This window comes from Scyliorhinus torazame, chromosome 1, assembly GCF_047496885.1.
Source record: "Scyliorhinus torazame isolate Kashiwa2021f chromosome 1, sScyTor2.1, whole genome shotgun sequence".
NCBI classification, from domain to species: Eukaryota; Metazoa; Chordata; class Chondrichthyes; order Carcharhiniformes; family Scyliorhinidae; genus Scyliorhinus; species Scyliorhinus torazame.
In genome coordinates, this window is record NC_092707.1 from 2,658,119 (window position 1) to 2,676,857 (window position 18,739).

The 18,739-nt window shown below is 52.6% G+C and overlaps 1 protein-coding gene across 3 annotated transcripts in view; it reads left to right on the top strand.

The window, feature by feature from the left end:
- ccdc92 (coiled-coil domain containing 92) overlaps positions 1 to 18,739 on the top strand; it is a 269,189-nt gene that overhangs the window by 120,002 nt on the left and 130,448 nt on the right. For all 3 annotated transcript variants that reach the window (XM_072511352.1, XM_072511521.1, XM_072511438.1), the window contains exons 2-3: positions 1,227 to 1,372; positions 1,574 to 1,621. In XM_072511352.1, coding sequence (XP_072367453.1) covers positions 1,227 to 1,372; positions 1,574 to 1,621 — 194 coding nt within the window. The remainder of the gene's footprint in view (positions 1 to 1,226; positions 1,373 to 1,573; positions 1,622 to 18,739) is intronic.

Consider the following 18,739-nt stretch of genomic DNA (forward strand, 5'->3'; position numbering starts at 1 on the left):
TACTGGGCATGTGATACGTACTGGGCGTGTGATACGTACAGAGTGCGTGATATGTACTGAGCGCGTGATACACACAAAGACCCACACTAAGCATGTGATATTTGCTGAGCTCGTAATACATGCTGAACCCTGTACATATCTCGTGCTGATACCAGCTGTGCGTCTGATATGGACCAAGCTTGTGATATATACTGAGTGTGTGATAATTGCTAAGCGTGTGATGTATACTGGGGACGTGATACTACCTGAGGTGCATACGGAGTGTGCGGAGATGTGTGACGAGTGCGTGATACAGGGAGCGTGATTCGTACTGAACGCGTGATACTTACTGAGCATGTGACCTGTGTAATACGCACTGTGCATTTGATACTCACCGAGTGCGTGATACAAACTGTACACATGATGCACAATGCATGATACATGCGGAGCGCATGATGCATACTGAGCACTTGATACATGCAGGGCATGCGATACATGCTGAGCTTGTGAGACGTGCCTACTGAGTAATGCAAGGAGCATGATACGTGCTGAATGCGTGATACATGCTGAGCGCATGATAGTGTAATACGTACTGTGCATGTGCTACTTGCCCAGTGGGTGTGACATGTGCCGACTGCTGAATGATGCATGCTGAGCGCTTGGTATAGGGAGCCTGATAACGTGCCGAGTCTGTGATACATACAGGGAGTGTGAAACACAGGTTCAGCATGTATGTGCTGAGCATGTGATACGTATTGAGTGCGTGATAAGTGCTGAGATACATCCTGAGCATGTGAAATTTGCTGAGTGTGATAAAAACTGCATGCAGTACTTGCTGAGCGCGAGATTATGTATTGAGTGCATGATACAGTAAGCGTGATACATGCTGAGCGTGTGATGCATACGGGGAGTGTAATGTGTGCCCAGCATGTGTTCAGGGAGCATATATGCTGAGCATGTGATATGTACTGAGCACGTAATGCATACTGGGATCATGATGTGTGCTGCACGTGATTTGTACTGGGCACGTGATTTGTACTGGGCACGTGATTTGTACTGGGCACGTGATTTGTACTGGGCACGTGATTTGTACTGGGCACGTGATTTGTACTGGGCACGTGATTTGTACTGGGCACGTGATTTGTACTGGGCACGTTTTCTGGACTGGACACGTGATAATTACAGGGTGAGTGATACGGACCCCGCAGTACTGACCACACTTACTGTTTGTTCTCTTTCCTCTGCAGATCACTTGATTGCATCATGGCAGCGTCAAACCTGGAGATGCAGCTGCACAGTGCCCAGAAGAACCTGCTGTTCTTACAGCAGGAACATGCCAGCACATTGAGGGGGCTCCACACAGAGATCCACAAATTACAGCAACACTGTTCAGGTACCTCACACCGATCATTCACAGCCCGTAGTGACAGACCACCTGCATCCAGTGAAATGAGTGTTAACTCCATAACCTTAAACAGGGTTTGGGGTATGTGGGCTCTATGTTTGCCGGCAGGGGTGGGTGTGTAACTTTATAATTTAACACATCTTTTTAAACTTCCATATTTTCCTAACACGTGTTTCTATTTATTTATAGATTTGGCCTTTGAGCTGACTATGACATCATCACCTTGTGACCAAGCTGGTAAGAACAATAACTACAGACCCCACCCCTCCCCGATCAATAACTACAGCCACTCCCCGAACAATAACTACAGCCCCTCCCCCAACAATAACTACAGCCCCTCCCGATCAATAACTACAGCCCCTCCCCAATCAATAACTACAGCCACTCCCCGAACAATAACTACAGCCCCTCCCCCAACAATAACTACAGCCCCTCCCGATCAATAACTACAGCTCCTCCCCGAACAATAACTACAGCCCCTCCCGATCAATAACTACAGCCCCTCCCCGAACAATAACTACAGCCCCTCCCGATCAATAACTACAGCCCCTCCCCGAACAATAACTACAGCTCCTCCCCGATCAATAACTACAGCCCCTCCCCGACCAATAACTACAGCCCCTCCCGATCAATAACTACAGCCCCTCCCCAAACAATAACTACAGCTCCTCCCCGATCAATAACTACAGCTCCTTCCCGAACTATAACTACAGCCTCTCCCCGATCAAGAACGACAGCTCCTGCCCGATCAATAACTACAGCTCCTCCCCGATCAATAACTACAGCCCCTCCCGATCAATAACTACAGCTCCTCCCTGAACAATAACTACAACCCCTCCCCGAACAATAACTACAGCTCCTCACCGAACAATAACTACAGCCCCTCCCGATCAATAACTACAGCTCCTTCCCGAACTATAACTACAGCCTCTCCCCGATCAAGAACGACAGCTCCTGCCCGATCAATAACTACAGCTCCTCCCCGATCAATAACTACAGCCCCTCCCCGAACAATAACTACAGCTCCTCCTCGAACAATAACTACAGCCCCTGCCCGATCAATAACTACAGCTCCTCCCCGATCAATAACTACATCTCCTCCCCGATCAATAACTGCAGCTCCTCCCTGATCAATAACTACAGCCCCTCCCCGAACAATTTGTGGGCATTATGACAATGCAGGTCATGCCTCACAAACCGTATTGAGTTCTTTGAGAAGGTGACTGAACAGGTAGACGAGGGTAGAGCAGTTGATGTGGTGTATATGGATTTCAGCAAAGCGTTTGATAAGGTTCCTCACGGTAGGCTATTGCAAAAAATACAGAGGCTGGGGATTGAGGGTGATTTAGAGATGTGGATCAGAAATTGGCTAGCTGAAAGAAGACAGAGGGTGGTGGTTGATGGGAAATGTTCAGAATGGAGTACAGTCACAAGTGGAGTACCACAAGGATCTGTTCTGGGGCCGTTGCTGTTTGTCATTTTTATCAATGACCTAGAGGAAGGCGCAGAAGGGTGGGTGAGTAAATTTGCAGACGATACTAAAGTCGGTGGTGTTGTCGATAGTGTGGAAGGATGTAGCAGGTTACAGAGGGATATAGATAAGCTGCAGAGCTGGGCTGAGAGGTGGCAAATGGAGTTTAATGTAGAGAAGTGTGAGGTGATTCACTTTGGAAGGAATAACAGGAATGCGGAATATTTGGCTAATGGTAAAGTTCTTGAAAGTGTGGATGAGCAGAGGGATCTAGGTGTCCATGTACATAGATCCCTGAAAGTTGCCACCCAGGTTGATAGGGTTGTGAAGAAGGCCTATGGAGTGTTGGCCTTTATTGGTAGAGGGATTGAGTTCCGGAGTAAGGAGGTCATGTTGCAGCTGTACCGAACTCTGGTACGACCGCATTTGGAGTATTGCGTACAGTTCTGGTCACCGCATTATAGGAAGGACGTGGAGGCTTTGGAGGGGGTGCAGAGGAGATTTACCAGGATGTTGCCTGGTATGGAGGGAAAATCTTATGAGGAAAGGCTGATGGACTTGAGGTTGTTTTCGTTGGAGAGAAGAAGGTTAAGAGGAGACTTAATAGAGGCATACAAAATGATCAGGGGGTTGGATAGGGTGGACAGTGAGAGCCTTCTCCCGCGGATGGATATGGCTGGCACGAGGGGACATAACTTTAAACTGAGGGGTAATAGATATAGGACAGAGGTCAGAGGTAGGTTCTTTACGCAAAGAGTAGTGAGGCCGTGGAATGCCCTACCTGCTACAGTAGTGAACTCGCCAACATTGAGGGCATTTAAAAGTTTATTGGATAAACATATGGATAATAATGGCATAGTGTAGGTTAGAATGCTTTTGTTTCGGTGCAACATCGTGGGCCGAAGGGCCTGTACTGCGCTGTATTGTTCTATGTTCTATAATAACTACGGCTCCTCCCCGATCAACAACTACAGCTCCTCCCCGATCAATAACTACAGCCCCTCCCCGAACAATAACTACGGCTCCTCCCCGATCAATAACTACAGCTCCTCCCCGATCAATAACTACAGCTCCTCCCCGATCAATAACTACAGCTCGTGCCCGAACAATAACTAGAGCTCCTCCCCGATGAATAAGTACAGCTCCTCCCCGATCAACAACTACAGCTCGTCCCCGAACAATAACTAGAGCTCCTCCCCGATGAATAACTACAGCTCCTCCCCGATCAACAACTACAGCTCCTCCCCGATCAATAACTACGGCTCCTCCCCGATCAATAACTACGGCTCCTCCCCGATCAATAACTACAGCTCCTCCACGATCAATAACTACAGCTCCTCCCCGATGAATAACTACAGCTCCTCCCCGAACAACAACTACAGCTCCTCCCCGATCGATAACTACAGCTCCTCCCCGATGAATAACTACAGCTCCACCCCGAACAACAACTACAGCTCCTCCCCGATCGATAACTACAGCTCCTCCCTGAACGATAACTACAGCCCCTCCCCAAACAATAACTCCAGCCCCTCCCCGAACAATAACTACAACTCCTCCCGTACAGTCACTACATCCCCTCCCCGATCAATACCTACAGCCACTCCCCGAACAATAACTGCAACTCCTCCTGAACAACTACAGCCCCTCCCCGAACAATAACTACGGCTCCACTCCGAACAATAACTACAGCTCCTCCCGTACAGTCACTACATCCCCTCCCCGAACAATAACTACAGACCCTCCCCGAACAATAACTACGGCTCCACTCCGAACAATAACTACAGCTCCTCCCGTACAGTCACTACAGCCCCTCCCCGACCAAGAACTGCAGCTTCTCCCCGGACAATAACTACAGCCCCTCCCCCAACAATAACTACAGCTCCTCCCGAACTCTGTCACCCCCCTCAGTCCTCACTGCCCAAGCTCTCCGACAAACCCCACCCGAACTCTCCGACTGCCCCCCTCAGTCCCCCCTCGCGAGCTCTCCGATACCCCCGCAGAGCTCTCCGACAACCCCCCTCCCGAACAATAACTACAGCCCCGCCCGAACAATAACTACAGCCCCTCCCCGAACAATAACTACAGCTCCTCCCCGAACAATAACTACAACTACTCCCCGAACGATAACTACAGCCCCTCCCCGATCAATAACTACAGCTCCTCCCTGAACAATAACTACAGCTCCTCCCAAACAATAACTGCAGCCCCTCCCGAACAATAACTAGAGCCCCTCCCGAACAATAACTACAGCCCCTCCCCGAACAATAACTACAGCTCCTCCCGAACTCTCAGTCACCCCCCTCAGTCCTCACTGCCCAAGCTCTCCGACAACCCTCTCCCGAACCCTCTGACACCCCCCCCGAGCTTTCCGACAACCCCCTTAGTCCCCCCCCCGAGCGCTCTGACACCCCCACAGAGCTCTCCGACAACCCCCCTCCCGAACAATAACTACAGCCCCGCCCGAACAATAACTACAACTCCTCCCCGAACAATAACTACAGCCCCTCCCCGAACAATAGCTACAGCCCCTCCCCGAACAATAACTACAGCCCCTCCCCGAACAACAACTACAGCCCCTCCCCGATCGATAACTACAGCCCCTCCCCGATCAATAACTACAGCTCCTCCCTGAACAATAACTACAGCTCCTCCCAAACAATAACTGCAGCCCCTCCCGAACAATAACTAGAGCCCCTCCCGAACAATAACTACAGCCCCTCCCCGAACAATAACTACAGCTCCTCCCGAACTCTCAGTCACCCCCCTCAGTCCTCACTGCCCAAGCTCTCCGACAACCCTCTCCCGAACCCTCTGACACCCCCCCCGAGCTTTCCGACAACCCCCTTAGTCCCCCCCCCGAGCGCTCTGACACCCCCACAGAGCTCTCCGACAACCCCCCTCCCGAACAATAACTACAGCCCCGCCCGAACAATAACTACAACTCCTCCCCGAACAATAACTACAGCCCCTCCCCGAACAATAGCTACAGCCCCTCCCCGAACAATAACTACAGCCCCTCCCCGAACAACAACTACAGCCCCTCCCCGATCGATAACTACAATTCCTCCCCGAACAATAACTACAGCTCCTCCTCGAACAATAACTACAGCACCGCCCCGAACAATAACTACAGCCCCTCCCCGATCAGTAACTACAGCTCCTCCACGGGCAATAACAACACCTCCTCCCCTAACAAAAACTACAGCCCCTCCCCGATCAATATCTACAGCTCCTCCACGATCAATACCTACAGTTCCTCCCGAACAATAACTACAGTTCCTCCCGAATAATAACTACAGCTCCTCCCCGATCAATAACTACATCTCCTCCCGAACAATAACTACAGCTCCTCCCTGAACAATAACTACAGCTCCTCCCATACAGTCACGACATCCCCTCCCCGATCAACACCTACAGCCCCTCCCCGAACAATAACTGCAGCTCCTCCTGAACAATAACTACAGCCCCTCCCCGAACAAGCACTACAGCCCCTCCCCGATCAATAACGACAGCTCCTCCCCGAGCCATAACAACAGCTCCTCCCCGAACAATAACTGCAGCCCCTCACCCAACAATATGTACAGCCCCTCCCGAACAATAACTACAGCCCCTCTCTGAACAATAACCACAGCTCCTCCCGAATGCTCAGTCACCCCACTCAGTCCTCACTGCCCAAGCTCTTCGACAACCCCTTCCCGAACTCTCCGACACCCCCCCGAGCTCTCCGACAGCCCCCTCCTGAACTCTCCAACAACCCCCCTCAGTCCCCACTCCCGAGCTCTCCGACATCCGCGCAGAACTCTCCGACAACCCACCACCCGAACAATAACTACAGCCACAACCCCCCCCCCGGAACGATAACTAAATCTCTTCCTGAACAATAGCTACAGCTCCTCCCCAGTCAATAACTACAGCTCCTCCCGAACAATAACTACAGCTCCTCCCGAACAATAACTACAGCTCCTCCCCGATGAATAACTACAGCTCCTCCCGAACAATAACGACAGCTCCTCCCGAACAATAACTACAGCTCCTCCCCGATGAATAACTACAGCTCCTCCCGAACAATAACTACAGCTCCTCCCCGATGAATAACTACAGCTCCTCCCGAACAATAACGACAGCTCCTCCCGATCAATAACTACAGCTCCTCCCGAACAATAACTACAGCTCCTCCCGAACAATAACTACAGCTCCTCCCCGATGAATAACTACAGCTCCTCCCGAACAATAACTACAGCTCCTCCCCGATGAATAACTACAGCTCCTCCCCAATCAATAACTACAGCTCCTTCCCGATCAATAACGACAGCTCCTCCCCAAACAATAACTACAGCTTTTCCCCGAACAATAACTACAGCCCCTCCCCGATCAATAACTACAGCCCCTCCCCGAACAATAACTACAGCCCCTCCCTGAACAATAACTACAGCCCCTCCCGATCAATAACTACAGCTCCTCCCCGATCAATAACTACAGCTCCTCCCGATCAATAACTACAGCTCCTCCCCGAACAATAACTACAGCTTTTCCCCGAACAACGACTACAGCCCCTCCCCGATCAATAACTACAGCCCCTCCCCGAACAATAACTACAGCCCCTCCCTGAACAATAACTACAGCCCCTCCCGATCAATAACTACAGCTCCTCCCCGATCAATAACTACAGCTCCTCCCGATCAATAACTACAGCCCCTCCCCGATCAATAACTACAGCTCCTCCCGATCAATAACTACAGCTCCTCCCGAACAATAACTACAGCTCCTCCCCGATGAATAACTACAGCCCTTCCCGATCAATAACTACAGCCCCTCCCCCATCAATAACTACAGCCCCTCCCCGAACAATAACTACAGCCCCTCCCGATCAATAACTACAGCCCCTCCCTGAAAAATAACTACAGCTCCTCCCTGATCAATAACTACAGCCCCTCCAGAACAATAACTACAGCCCCTCCCCGAAAAATAACTACAGCCCCTCCCCGAACAATAACTACAGCTCCTCCCCGATCAATAACTACAGCTCCTGCCCGATCAATAACTACAGCTCCTCCCCGATCAATAACTACAGCTCCTGCCCGATCAATAACTATAACTCCTCCCCGAACGATGACTACAGCCCCTCCCCGAACAATAACTACAGCCCCTCCCTGATCAATATCTACAGCTCCTCCCAAACATTAACAGCAGCTCCTCCCCGAACAATAACTACAGCCCCTCCCCGATCAATAACTACAGCCCCTCCCCGAACAATAACTACAGCCCCTCCCAAACAATAACGACAGCTCCTCCCCAATCAACTACAGCCCCTCCACGAACAATAACTACAGCCCCTCCCTACCAATAACTACAGCCCCTCCCGAACAATAACTACAGCCCCTCCCCGATCAATAACTACAGCTCCTCCCCGATAAATAACTACAGCCCCTCCCTGAACGATAACTACAACCCCTCCCCGAACAATAACTCCAGCCCCTCTCCGAACAATAACTACATCCCCTCCCCGAACAATAACTACAGCCCCTCCCGAACAATAACTACAGCCCCTCCCAAACAATAACGACAGCTCCTCCCCAATCAATAACTAAAGCTCTTCCCGAACAATAACTACAGCACCTCACAATCAGTAACTACAGCCCCTCCACGAACAATAACTACAACCCCACCCCGAACAATAACTCCAGCCCCTCCCCGAACAATAACTACAGCTCCTCCCGTACAGTCACTACATCCCCTCCCTGATCAATACCTACAGCCCCTCCCCGAACAACAACTACAGCCCCTCCCCGAACAATAACTACGGCTCCACTCCGAACAATAACTACAGCCCCTCCCCGAACAATAAATACGGCTCCTCTCCGAACAATAACTACAGCTCCTCCCGTACAGTCACTACATCCCCTCCCCGATCAATACCTACAGCCCTTCCCCAACAATCACTACAGCCCCTCCCCGACCAAGAACTGCAGCTTCTCCCCGGACAATAACTACAGCTCCTCCCCGATCAATAACTACAGCTCCTCTCCGATCAATAACTACAGCCCCTCCCCGAACAATAACTGCAGCTCCTCCCCGATCAATAACTACAGCACCGCCCCGAACAATAACTACAGCGTCTCCCCGAACAACAACTGCAGCCCTACCCAAACAATAGCTACAGCCCCTTTCCCAACAATAACTACAGCTCCTCCTGAACAACTACAGCCCCTCCCCGAACAATAACTACAGCCCCTCCCAAACAATAACGACAGCTCCTCCCCAATCAATAACTAAAGCTCTTCCCGAACAATAACTACAGCACCTCACGATCAGTAACGACAGCTCCTCCCTGAACAATAACTACAGCTCCTCCCATACAGTCACGACATCCCCTCCCCGATCAACACCTACAGCCCCTCCCCGAACAATAACTGCAGCTCCTCCTGAACAATAACTACAGCCCCTCCCCGAACAATCACTACAGCCCCTCCCCGACCAAGAACTGCAGCTCCTCCCCGATCAATAACTACAGCTCCTCCCCGAACCATAACAACAGCTCCTCCCCGAACAATCACTGCAGCCCCTCCCCCAACAATATCTACAGCCCCTCCCGAACAATAACTACAGCCCCTCTCCGAACAATAACTACAGCTCCTCCCGAACTCTCAGTCACCCCACTCAGCCCTCACTGCCCAAGCTCTTCGGCAACCCCTTCCCGAACTCTCCGACACCCCCCCGAGCTCTCCGACACCCCCCTCCTGAACTCTCCGACAACCCCCCTCAGTCCCCACTCCCGAGCTCTCCGACATCCGCGCAGAGCTCTCCGACAACCCACCACCCGAACAATAACTACAGCCCCCCCCCCCCCCCCCCGGAACGATAACTAAATCTCTTCCCGAACAATAACCACAGCTCCTCTCCAATCAATAACTACAGCTCCTCCCCGATCAATAACGACAGCTCCTCCCCGATCAATAACGACAGCTTCTCCCCGATCAATAACTACAGCCCGTCCCCGATCAATAACTACAGCCCCTCCCTGAAAAATAACTACAGCTCCTCCCTGATCAATAACTACAGCCCCTCCAGAACAATAACTACAGCCCCTCCCCGAACAATAACTACAGCTCCTCCCCGATCAATAACTACAGCTCCTGCCCGATCAATAACTACAGCCCCTCCCCGAACAATAACTACAGCCCTTCCCGATCAATAATTACAGCTCCTCCTGAACAATAACTACAGCCCATCCCCGAACAATCACTACAGCCCCTCTCCGACCAATAACTACAGCTCCTCGCAAACAATAACTACAGCCCCTCCCCGAACAATAACTACAGCTCCTCCCGAACTCTCAGTCACCCCCCTCAGTCCTCACTGCTCAAGCTCTCCGACATCCCCCTCCCGAACACTCCGACCTCTCCGACAACCCCCCTCAGTCCCCCCTCGCGAGCTCTCCGATACCCCCGCAGAGCTCTCCGACAACCCCCCTCCCGAACAATAACTACAGCCCCTCCCCGAACAATAACTACAACTACTCCCCGAACAATAACTACAGCCCCTCCCCGATCAAGAACTACAGCTCCTCCCAAACAATAACTACAGCCCCTCCCCCAACCATAACTACAGCTCCTCTCGAACTCTCAGTCACCTCCCTCAGTCCTCACTGCCCAAGCTCTCCGACAACCCTCTCCCGAACCCTCTGACACCCCCCCGAGCTCTCCAACAACCCCCTTAGTCCCCCCTCCCGAGCGCTCTGACACCCCCACAGAGCTCTCCGACAACCCCCTCCCAAACAATAACTACAGACCCGCCCGAACAATAGCTACAGACCCTCCCCGAACAATAACTACAGCCCCTCCCCGAACAACAACTACAGCTCCTCCCCGATTAATAACTGCAGCTCCGCCCCGATCAATAACTACAGCTCCTCCCCGATCAATAACTACAGCTCCTCCCCGAACAATAACTACAGCCCCTCCCCGAACAATAACTACAGCTCCTCCCCGATCAATAACTACAGCTCCTCCCCGATCAATAACTACAGCTCCTCCCCGAACAATAACTACAGCTCCTCCCCGATCAATAACTACAGCTCCTCCCCGAACAATAACCACAGCCCCTCCCCGAACAATAACTACAGCCCCTCCCCGAACAATAACTACAGCTCCTCCCCGAACAATAACTACAGCTCCTCCCCGAACAACGACTACAGCTCCTCCCCGAACAATATCTACAGCCCCTCCCCGAACAATATCTACAGCCCCTCCCCGATCAATAACTACAGCCCGTCCCCGAACAACGACTACAGCCCCTCCCCGAACAATAACTACAGCCCCTCCCCGAACAATAACTACAGCTCCTCCCCGATCAATAACTACAGCCCGTCCCCGAACAACGACTACAGCCCCTCCCCGAACAATAACTACAGCCCCTCCCCGATCAATAACTACAGCTCCTCCCCGAACAACGACTACAGCCCCTCCCCGAACAATAACTACAGCCCCTCCCCGAATAACGACTACAGCCCCTCCCCGAACAATAACTACAGCTCCTCCCCGAACAATAACTACAGCTCCTCCCCGATCAATAACTACAGCCCCTCCCCGAACAACGACTACAGCCCCTCCCCGAACAACGACTACAGCCCCTCCCCGATCAATAACTACAGCTCCTCCCCGAACAACAACTACAGCCCCTCCCCGAACAACGACTACAGCCCCTCCCCGATCAATAACTACAGCTCCTCCCCGATCAATAACTACAGCCCCTCCCTGAACAATAACTACAGCTCCTCCCCGATCAATAACTGCAGCTCCTCCCCGAACAATAACTGCAGCTCCTCCCCGAACAATAACTACATCCCCTCCCCGAACAATAACTACAGCCCCTCCCCGAACAACGACTACAGCCCCTCCCCGAACAATAACTACAGCTCCTCCCCGAACAATAACTACAGCCCCTCCCCGAACAACGACTACAGCCCCTTCCCGATCAATAACTGCAGCTCCTCCCCGAACAATAACTGCAGCCCCTCCCCGAACAATAACTACAGCTCCTCCCCGATCAATAACTGCAGCTCCTCCCCGAACAATAACTGCAGCCCCTCCCCGAACAATAACTACAGCTCCTCCCCGAACAATAACTACAGCTCCTCCCCGAACAATAACTACAGCTCCTCCCCGAACAATAACTACAGCTCCTCCCCGAACAATAACTACAGCCCCTCCCCGAACAACGACTACAGCCCCTCCCCGATCAATAACTGCAGCTCCTCCCCGAACAATAACTACAGCTCCTCCCCGAACAATAACTACAGCTCCTCCCCGAACAATAACTACAGCTCCTCCCCGAACAATAACTACAGCTCCTCCCCGAACAATAACTACAGCCCCTCCCCGAACAACGACTACAGCCCCTCCCCGATCAATAACTGCAGCTCCTCCCCGAACAATAACTACAGCCCCTCCCCGAACAATAACTACAGCTCCTCCCCGAACAATAACTACAGCTCCTCCCCGAACAATAACTACAGCCCCTCCCCGAACAACGACTACAGCCCCTCCCCGATCAATAACTGCAGCTCCTCCCCGAACAATAACTACAGCTCCTCCCCGAACAATAACTACAGCTCCTCCCCGAACAATAACTACAGCTCCTCCCCGAACAATAACTACAGCCCCTCCCCGAACAACGACTACAGCCCCTCCCCGATCAATAACTGCAGCTCCTCCCCGAACAATAACTACAGCTCCTCCCCGAACAATAACTACAGCTCCTCCCCGAACAACGAGTACAGCCCCTCCCCGATCAATAACTACAGCCCCTCCCCGAACAATAACTACAGCCCCTCCCCGAACAATAACTACAGCCCCTCCCCGAACAACGACTACAGCCCCTCCCCGATCAATAACTGCAGCTCCTCCCCGAACAATAACTACAGCTCCTCCCCGAACAACGACTACAGCCCCTCCCCGATCAATAACTACAGCCCCTCCCCGAACAATAACTACAGCTCCACCCCGATCAATAACTACAGCTCCTCCCCGAACAACGACTACAGCTCCTCCCCGATCAATAACTACAGCTCCTCCCCGAACAATAACTACAGCTCCTCCCCGAACAATAACTACAGCCCCTCCCCGAACAATAACTACAGCTCCTCCCCGATCAATAACTACAGCTCCTCCCCGAACAATAACTACAGCCCCTCCCCGAACAATAACTACAGCTCCTCCCCGATCAATAACTACAGCCCCTCCCCGAACAATATCTACAGCCCCTCCCCGATCAATAACTACAGCCCGTCCCCGAACAACGACTACAGCCCCTCCCCGAACAATAACTACAGCCCCTCCCCGAACAACGACTACAGCCCCTCCCCGATCAATTACTACAGCCCCTCCCCGAACAACGACTACAGCCCCTCCCCGAACAATATCTACAGCCCCTCCCCGATCAATAACTACAGCCCCTCCCCGAACAACGACTACAGCCCCTCCCCGATCAATAACTGCAGCTCCTCCCCGAACAATAACTACAGCTCCTCCCCGAACAATAACTACAGCTCCTCCCCGAACAACGACTACAGCCCCTCCCCGATCAATAACTACAGCCCCTCCCCGAACAATATCTACAGCCCCTCCCCGATCAATAACTACAGCCCCTCCCCGAAAAACGACTACAGCCCCTCCCCGATCAATAACTACAGCTCCTCCCCGAACAATAACTACAGCCCCTCCCCGAACAACGACTACAGCCCCTCCCCGAACAATATCTACAGCTCCTCCCCGATCAATAACTACAGCCCCTCCCCGATCAATAACTACAGCTCCTCCCCGAACAACGACTACAGCTCCTCCCCGATCAATAACTACAGCCCCTCCCCGAACAATAACTACAGCTCCTCCCCGATCAATAACTACAGCTCCTCCCCGAACAACGACTACAGCCCCTCCCCGAACAATAACTACAGCCCCTCCCCGAACAATAACTACAGCTCCTCCCCGATCAATAACTACAGCCCCTCCCCGAACAATAACTACAGCTCCTCCCCGATCAATAACTACAGCTCCTCCCCGATCAATAACTACAGCTCCTCCCCGAACAACGACTACAGCCCCTCCCCGAACAATAACTACAGCCCCTCCCCGAACAATAACTACAGCTCCTCCCCGATCAATAACTACAGCTCCTCCCCGAACAATAACTACAGCCCCTCCCCGAACAATAACTACAGCTCCTCCCCGATCAATAACTACAGCTCCACCCAGATCAATAACTACAGCTCCTCCCCGAACAATAACTACAGCCCCTCCCCGAACAACGACTACAGCCCCTCCCCGAACAATAACTACAGCTCCTCCCCGATCAATAACTACAGCTCCTCCCCGATCAATAACTACAGCTCCTCCCCGAACAACGACTACAGCTCCTCCCCGAACAATATCTACAGCCCCTCCCCGAACAATATCTACAGCCCCTCCCCGATCAATAACTACAGCCCGTCCCCGAACAACGACTACAGCCCCTCCCCGAACAATAACTACAGCTCCTCCCCGATCAATAACTACAGCTCCTCCCCGATCAATAACTACAGCTCCTCCCCGATCAATAACTACAGCTCCTCCCCGATCAATAACTACAGCTCCTCCCCGATCAATAACTACAGCTCCTCCCCGATCAATAACTACAGCTCCTCCCCGATCAATAACTACAGCTCCTCCCCGATCAATAACTACAGCCCCTCCCCGAACAACGACTACAGCCCCTCCCCGAACAATAACTACAGCTCCTCCCCGATCAATAACTACAGCTCCTCCCCGATCAATAACTACAGCCCCTCCCCGATCAATAACTACAGCCCCTCCCCGAACAATAACTACAGCCCCTCCCCGAACAACGACTAGAGCCCCTCCCCGAACAATATCTACAGCCCCTCCCCGATCAATAACTACAGCCCGTCCCCGAACAACGACTACAGCCCCTCCCCGAACAATAACTACAGCCCCTCCCCGAACAATAACTACATCCTCTCCCCGAACAACGACTACAGCTCCTCCCCGAACAATAACTACAGCCCCTCCCCGAACAACGACTACAGCCCCTCCCCGAACAACGACTACAGCCCCTCCCCGAACAATAACTACAGCCCCTCCCCGAACAACGACTACAGCCCCTCCCCGAACAACGACTACAGCCCCTCCCCGAACAACGACTACAGCCCCTCCCCGAACAATAACTACAGCCCCTCCCCGAACAACGACTACAGCCCCTCCCCGAACAACGACTACAGCCCCTCCCCGAACAATAACTACAGCCCCTCCCCGAACAACGACTACAGCTCCTCCCCGAACAATAACTACAGCCCCTCCCCGAACAACGACTACAGCCCCTCCCCGAACAATAACTACAGCCCCTCCCCGAACAACGACTACAGCTCCTCCCCGAACAATATCTACAGCCCCTCCCCGAACAATAACTACAGCCCCTCCCCGAACAACGACTACAGCCCCTCCCCGAACAATAACTACACATCCTCCCCGATCAATAACTACAGCCCCTCCCCGAACAATGACTACAGCCCCTCCCCGAACAACGACTACAGCCCCTCCCCGAACAATAACTACAGCCCCTCCCCGAACAATAACTACAGCCCCTCCCCGAACAACGACTACAGCCCCTCCCCGAACAATAACTACAGCCCCTCCCCGAACAACGACTACAGCTCCTCCCCGAACAACGACTACAGCTCCTCCCCGATCAATAACTACAGCTCCTCCCCGATCAGTAACTACAGCCCCTCCCCGAACAATAACTACAGCTCCTCCCCGATCAATAACTACAGCCCCTCCCCGAACAATAACTACAGCCCCTCCCCGAACAATAACTACGGCTCCACTCCGAACAATAACTACAGCTCCTCCCCGATCAATAACTACAGCTCCTCCCCGATCAATAACTACAGCTCCGCCCCGAACAATAACTACAGCCCCTCCCCGAACAATAACTACGGCTCCTCCCCGAACAATAACTACAGCTCCTCCCCGATCAGTAACTACAGCCCCTCCCCGAACAATAACTACAGCTCCTCCCCGAACAATAACTACAGCCCCTCCCCGAACAATAACTACGGCTCCACTCCGATCAGTAACTACAGCTCCTCCCCGAACAATAACTACAGCCCCTCCCCGAACAATAACTACGGCTCCACTCCGAACAATAACTACAGCTCCTCCCCGATCAATAACTACAGCCCCTCCCCGAACAATAACTACGGCTCCACTCCGATCAGTAACTACAGCCCCTCCCCGAACAATAACTACAGCTCCTCCCCGAACAATAACTACAGCCCCTCCCCGAACAATAACTACGGCTCCACTCCGAACAATAACTACAGCTCCTCCCCGATCAATAACTACAGCCCCTCCCCGAACAATAACTACAGCTCCTCCCCGATCAATAACTACAGCTCCTCCCCGAACAATAACTACAGCCCCTCCCCGAACAATAACTACAGCCCCTCCCCGAACAATAACTACAGCCCCTCCCCGAACAATAACTACAGCCCCTCCCCGAACAATAACTACAGCCCGTCCCCGAACAATAACTACAGCCCCTCCCCGAACAACGACTACAGCCCCTCCCCGAACAATAACTACAGCCCCTCCCCGAACAATAACTACAGCCCCTCCCCGAACAATAACTACAGCCCCTCCCCGAACAATAACTACAGCCCGTCCCCGAACAACGACTACAGCCCCTCCCCGAACAATAACTACAGCTCCTCCCCGATCAATAACTACAGCTCCTCCCCGAACAATAACTACAGCCCCTCCCCGAACAATAACTACAGCTCCTCCCCGATCAATAACTACAGCTCCTCCCCGATCAATAACTACAGCCCCTCCCCGATCAATAACTACAGCTCCTCCCCGAACAACAACTACAGCCCCTCCCCGAACAACGACTACAGCCCCTCCCCGATCAATAACTACAGCTCCTCCCCGATCAATAACTGCAGCTCCTCCCCGATCAATAACTACAGCTCCTCCCCGATCAATAACTACAGCTCCTCCCCGATCAATAACTACAGCCCCTCCCCGATCAATAACTACAGCTCCTCCCCGAACAATAACTACAGCCCCTCCCCGAACAACGACTACAGCCCCTCCCCGATCAATAACTGCAGCTCCTCCCCGAACAATAACTACAGCTCCTCCCCGAACAATAACTACAGCCCCTCCCCGAACAATAACTACAGCTCCTCCCCGAACAATAACTACAGCCCCTCCCCGAACAATAACTACAGCTCCTCCCCGAACAATAACTACAGCCCCTCCCCGAACAATAACTACAGCTCCTCCCCGAACAATAACTACAGCCCCTCCCCGAACAACGACTACAGCCCCTCCCCGATCAATAACTGCAGCTCCTCCCCGAACAATAACTACAGCTCCTCCCCGAACAATAACTACAGCCCCTCCCCGAACAACGACTACAGCCCCTCCCCGATCAATAACTGCAGCTCCTCCCCGAACAATAACTACAGCTCCTCCCCGAACAATAACTACAGCCCCTCCCCGAACAATAACTACAGCTCCTCCCCGAACAATAACTACAGCCCCTCCCCGAACAATAACTACAGCTCCTCCCCGAACAATAACTACAGCTCCTCCCCGATCAATAACTACAGCTCCTCCCCGAACAATAACTACAGCTCCTCCCCGAACAATAACTACAGCTCCTCCCCGAACAATAACTACAGCTCCTCCCCGAACAATAACTACAGCTCCTCCCCGAACAATAACTACAGCTCCTCCCCGAACAATAACTACAGCCCCTCCCCGAACAACGACTACAGCCCCTCCCCGATCAATAACTGCAGCTCCTCCCCGAACAATAACTACAGCTCCTCCCCGAACAATAACTACAGCTCCTCCCCGAACAACGACTACAGCCCCTCCCCGATCAATAACTACAGCCCCTCCCCGATCAATAACTGCAGCTCCTCCCCGAACAATAACTACAGCTCCTCCCCGAACAATAACTACAGCCCCTCCCCGAACAATAACTACAGCTCCTCCCCGAACAATAACTACAGCTCCTCCCCGAACAATAACTACAGCTCCTCCCCGAACAATAACTACAGCTCCTCCCCGAACAATAACTACAGCCCCTCCCCGAACAACGACTACAGCCCCTCCCCGATCAATAACTGCAGCTCCTCCCCGAACAATAACTACAGCTCCTCCCCGAACAATAACTACAGCTCCTCCCCGAACAACGACTACAGCCCCTCCCCGATCAATAACTACAGCCCCTCCCCGATCAATAACTGCAGCTCCTCCCCGAACAATAACTACAGCTCCACCCCGAACAATAACTACAGCCCCTCCCCGAACAACAACTACAGCTCCTCCCCGATCAATAACTACAGCTCCTCCCCGAACAATAACTACAGCTCCTCCCCGAACAACGACTACAGCCCCTCCCCGATCAATAACTACAGCCCCTCCCCGATCAATAACTGCAGCTCCTCCCCGAACAATAACTACAGCTCCTCCCCGAACAATAACTACAGCTCCTCCCCGAACAACGACTACAGCTCCTCCCCGATCAATAACTACAGCTCCTCCCCGAACAATAACTACAGCCCCTCCCCGATCAATAACTACAGCTCCTGCCCGATCAATAACTACAGCTCCTCCCCGAACAACGACTACAGCTCCTCCCCGAACAACGACTACAGCTCCTCCCCGAACAATAACTACAGCTCCTCCCCGATCAATAACTACAGCTCCTCCCCGAACAACGACTACAGCTCCTCCCCGAACAATAACTACAGCTCCTCCCCGATCAATAACTACAGCTCCTCCCCGAACAACGACTACAGCCCCTCCCCG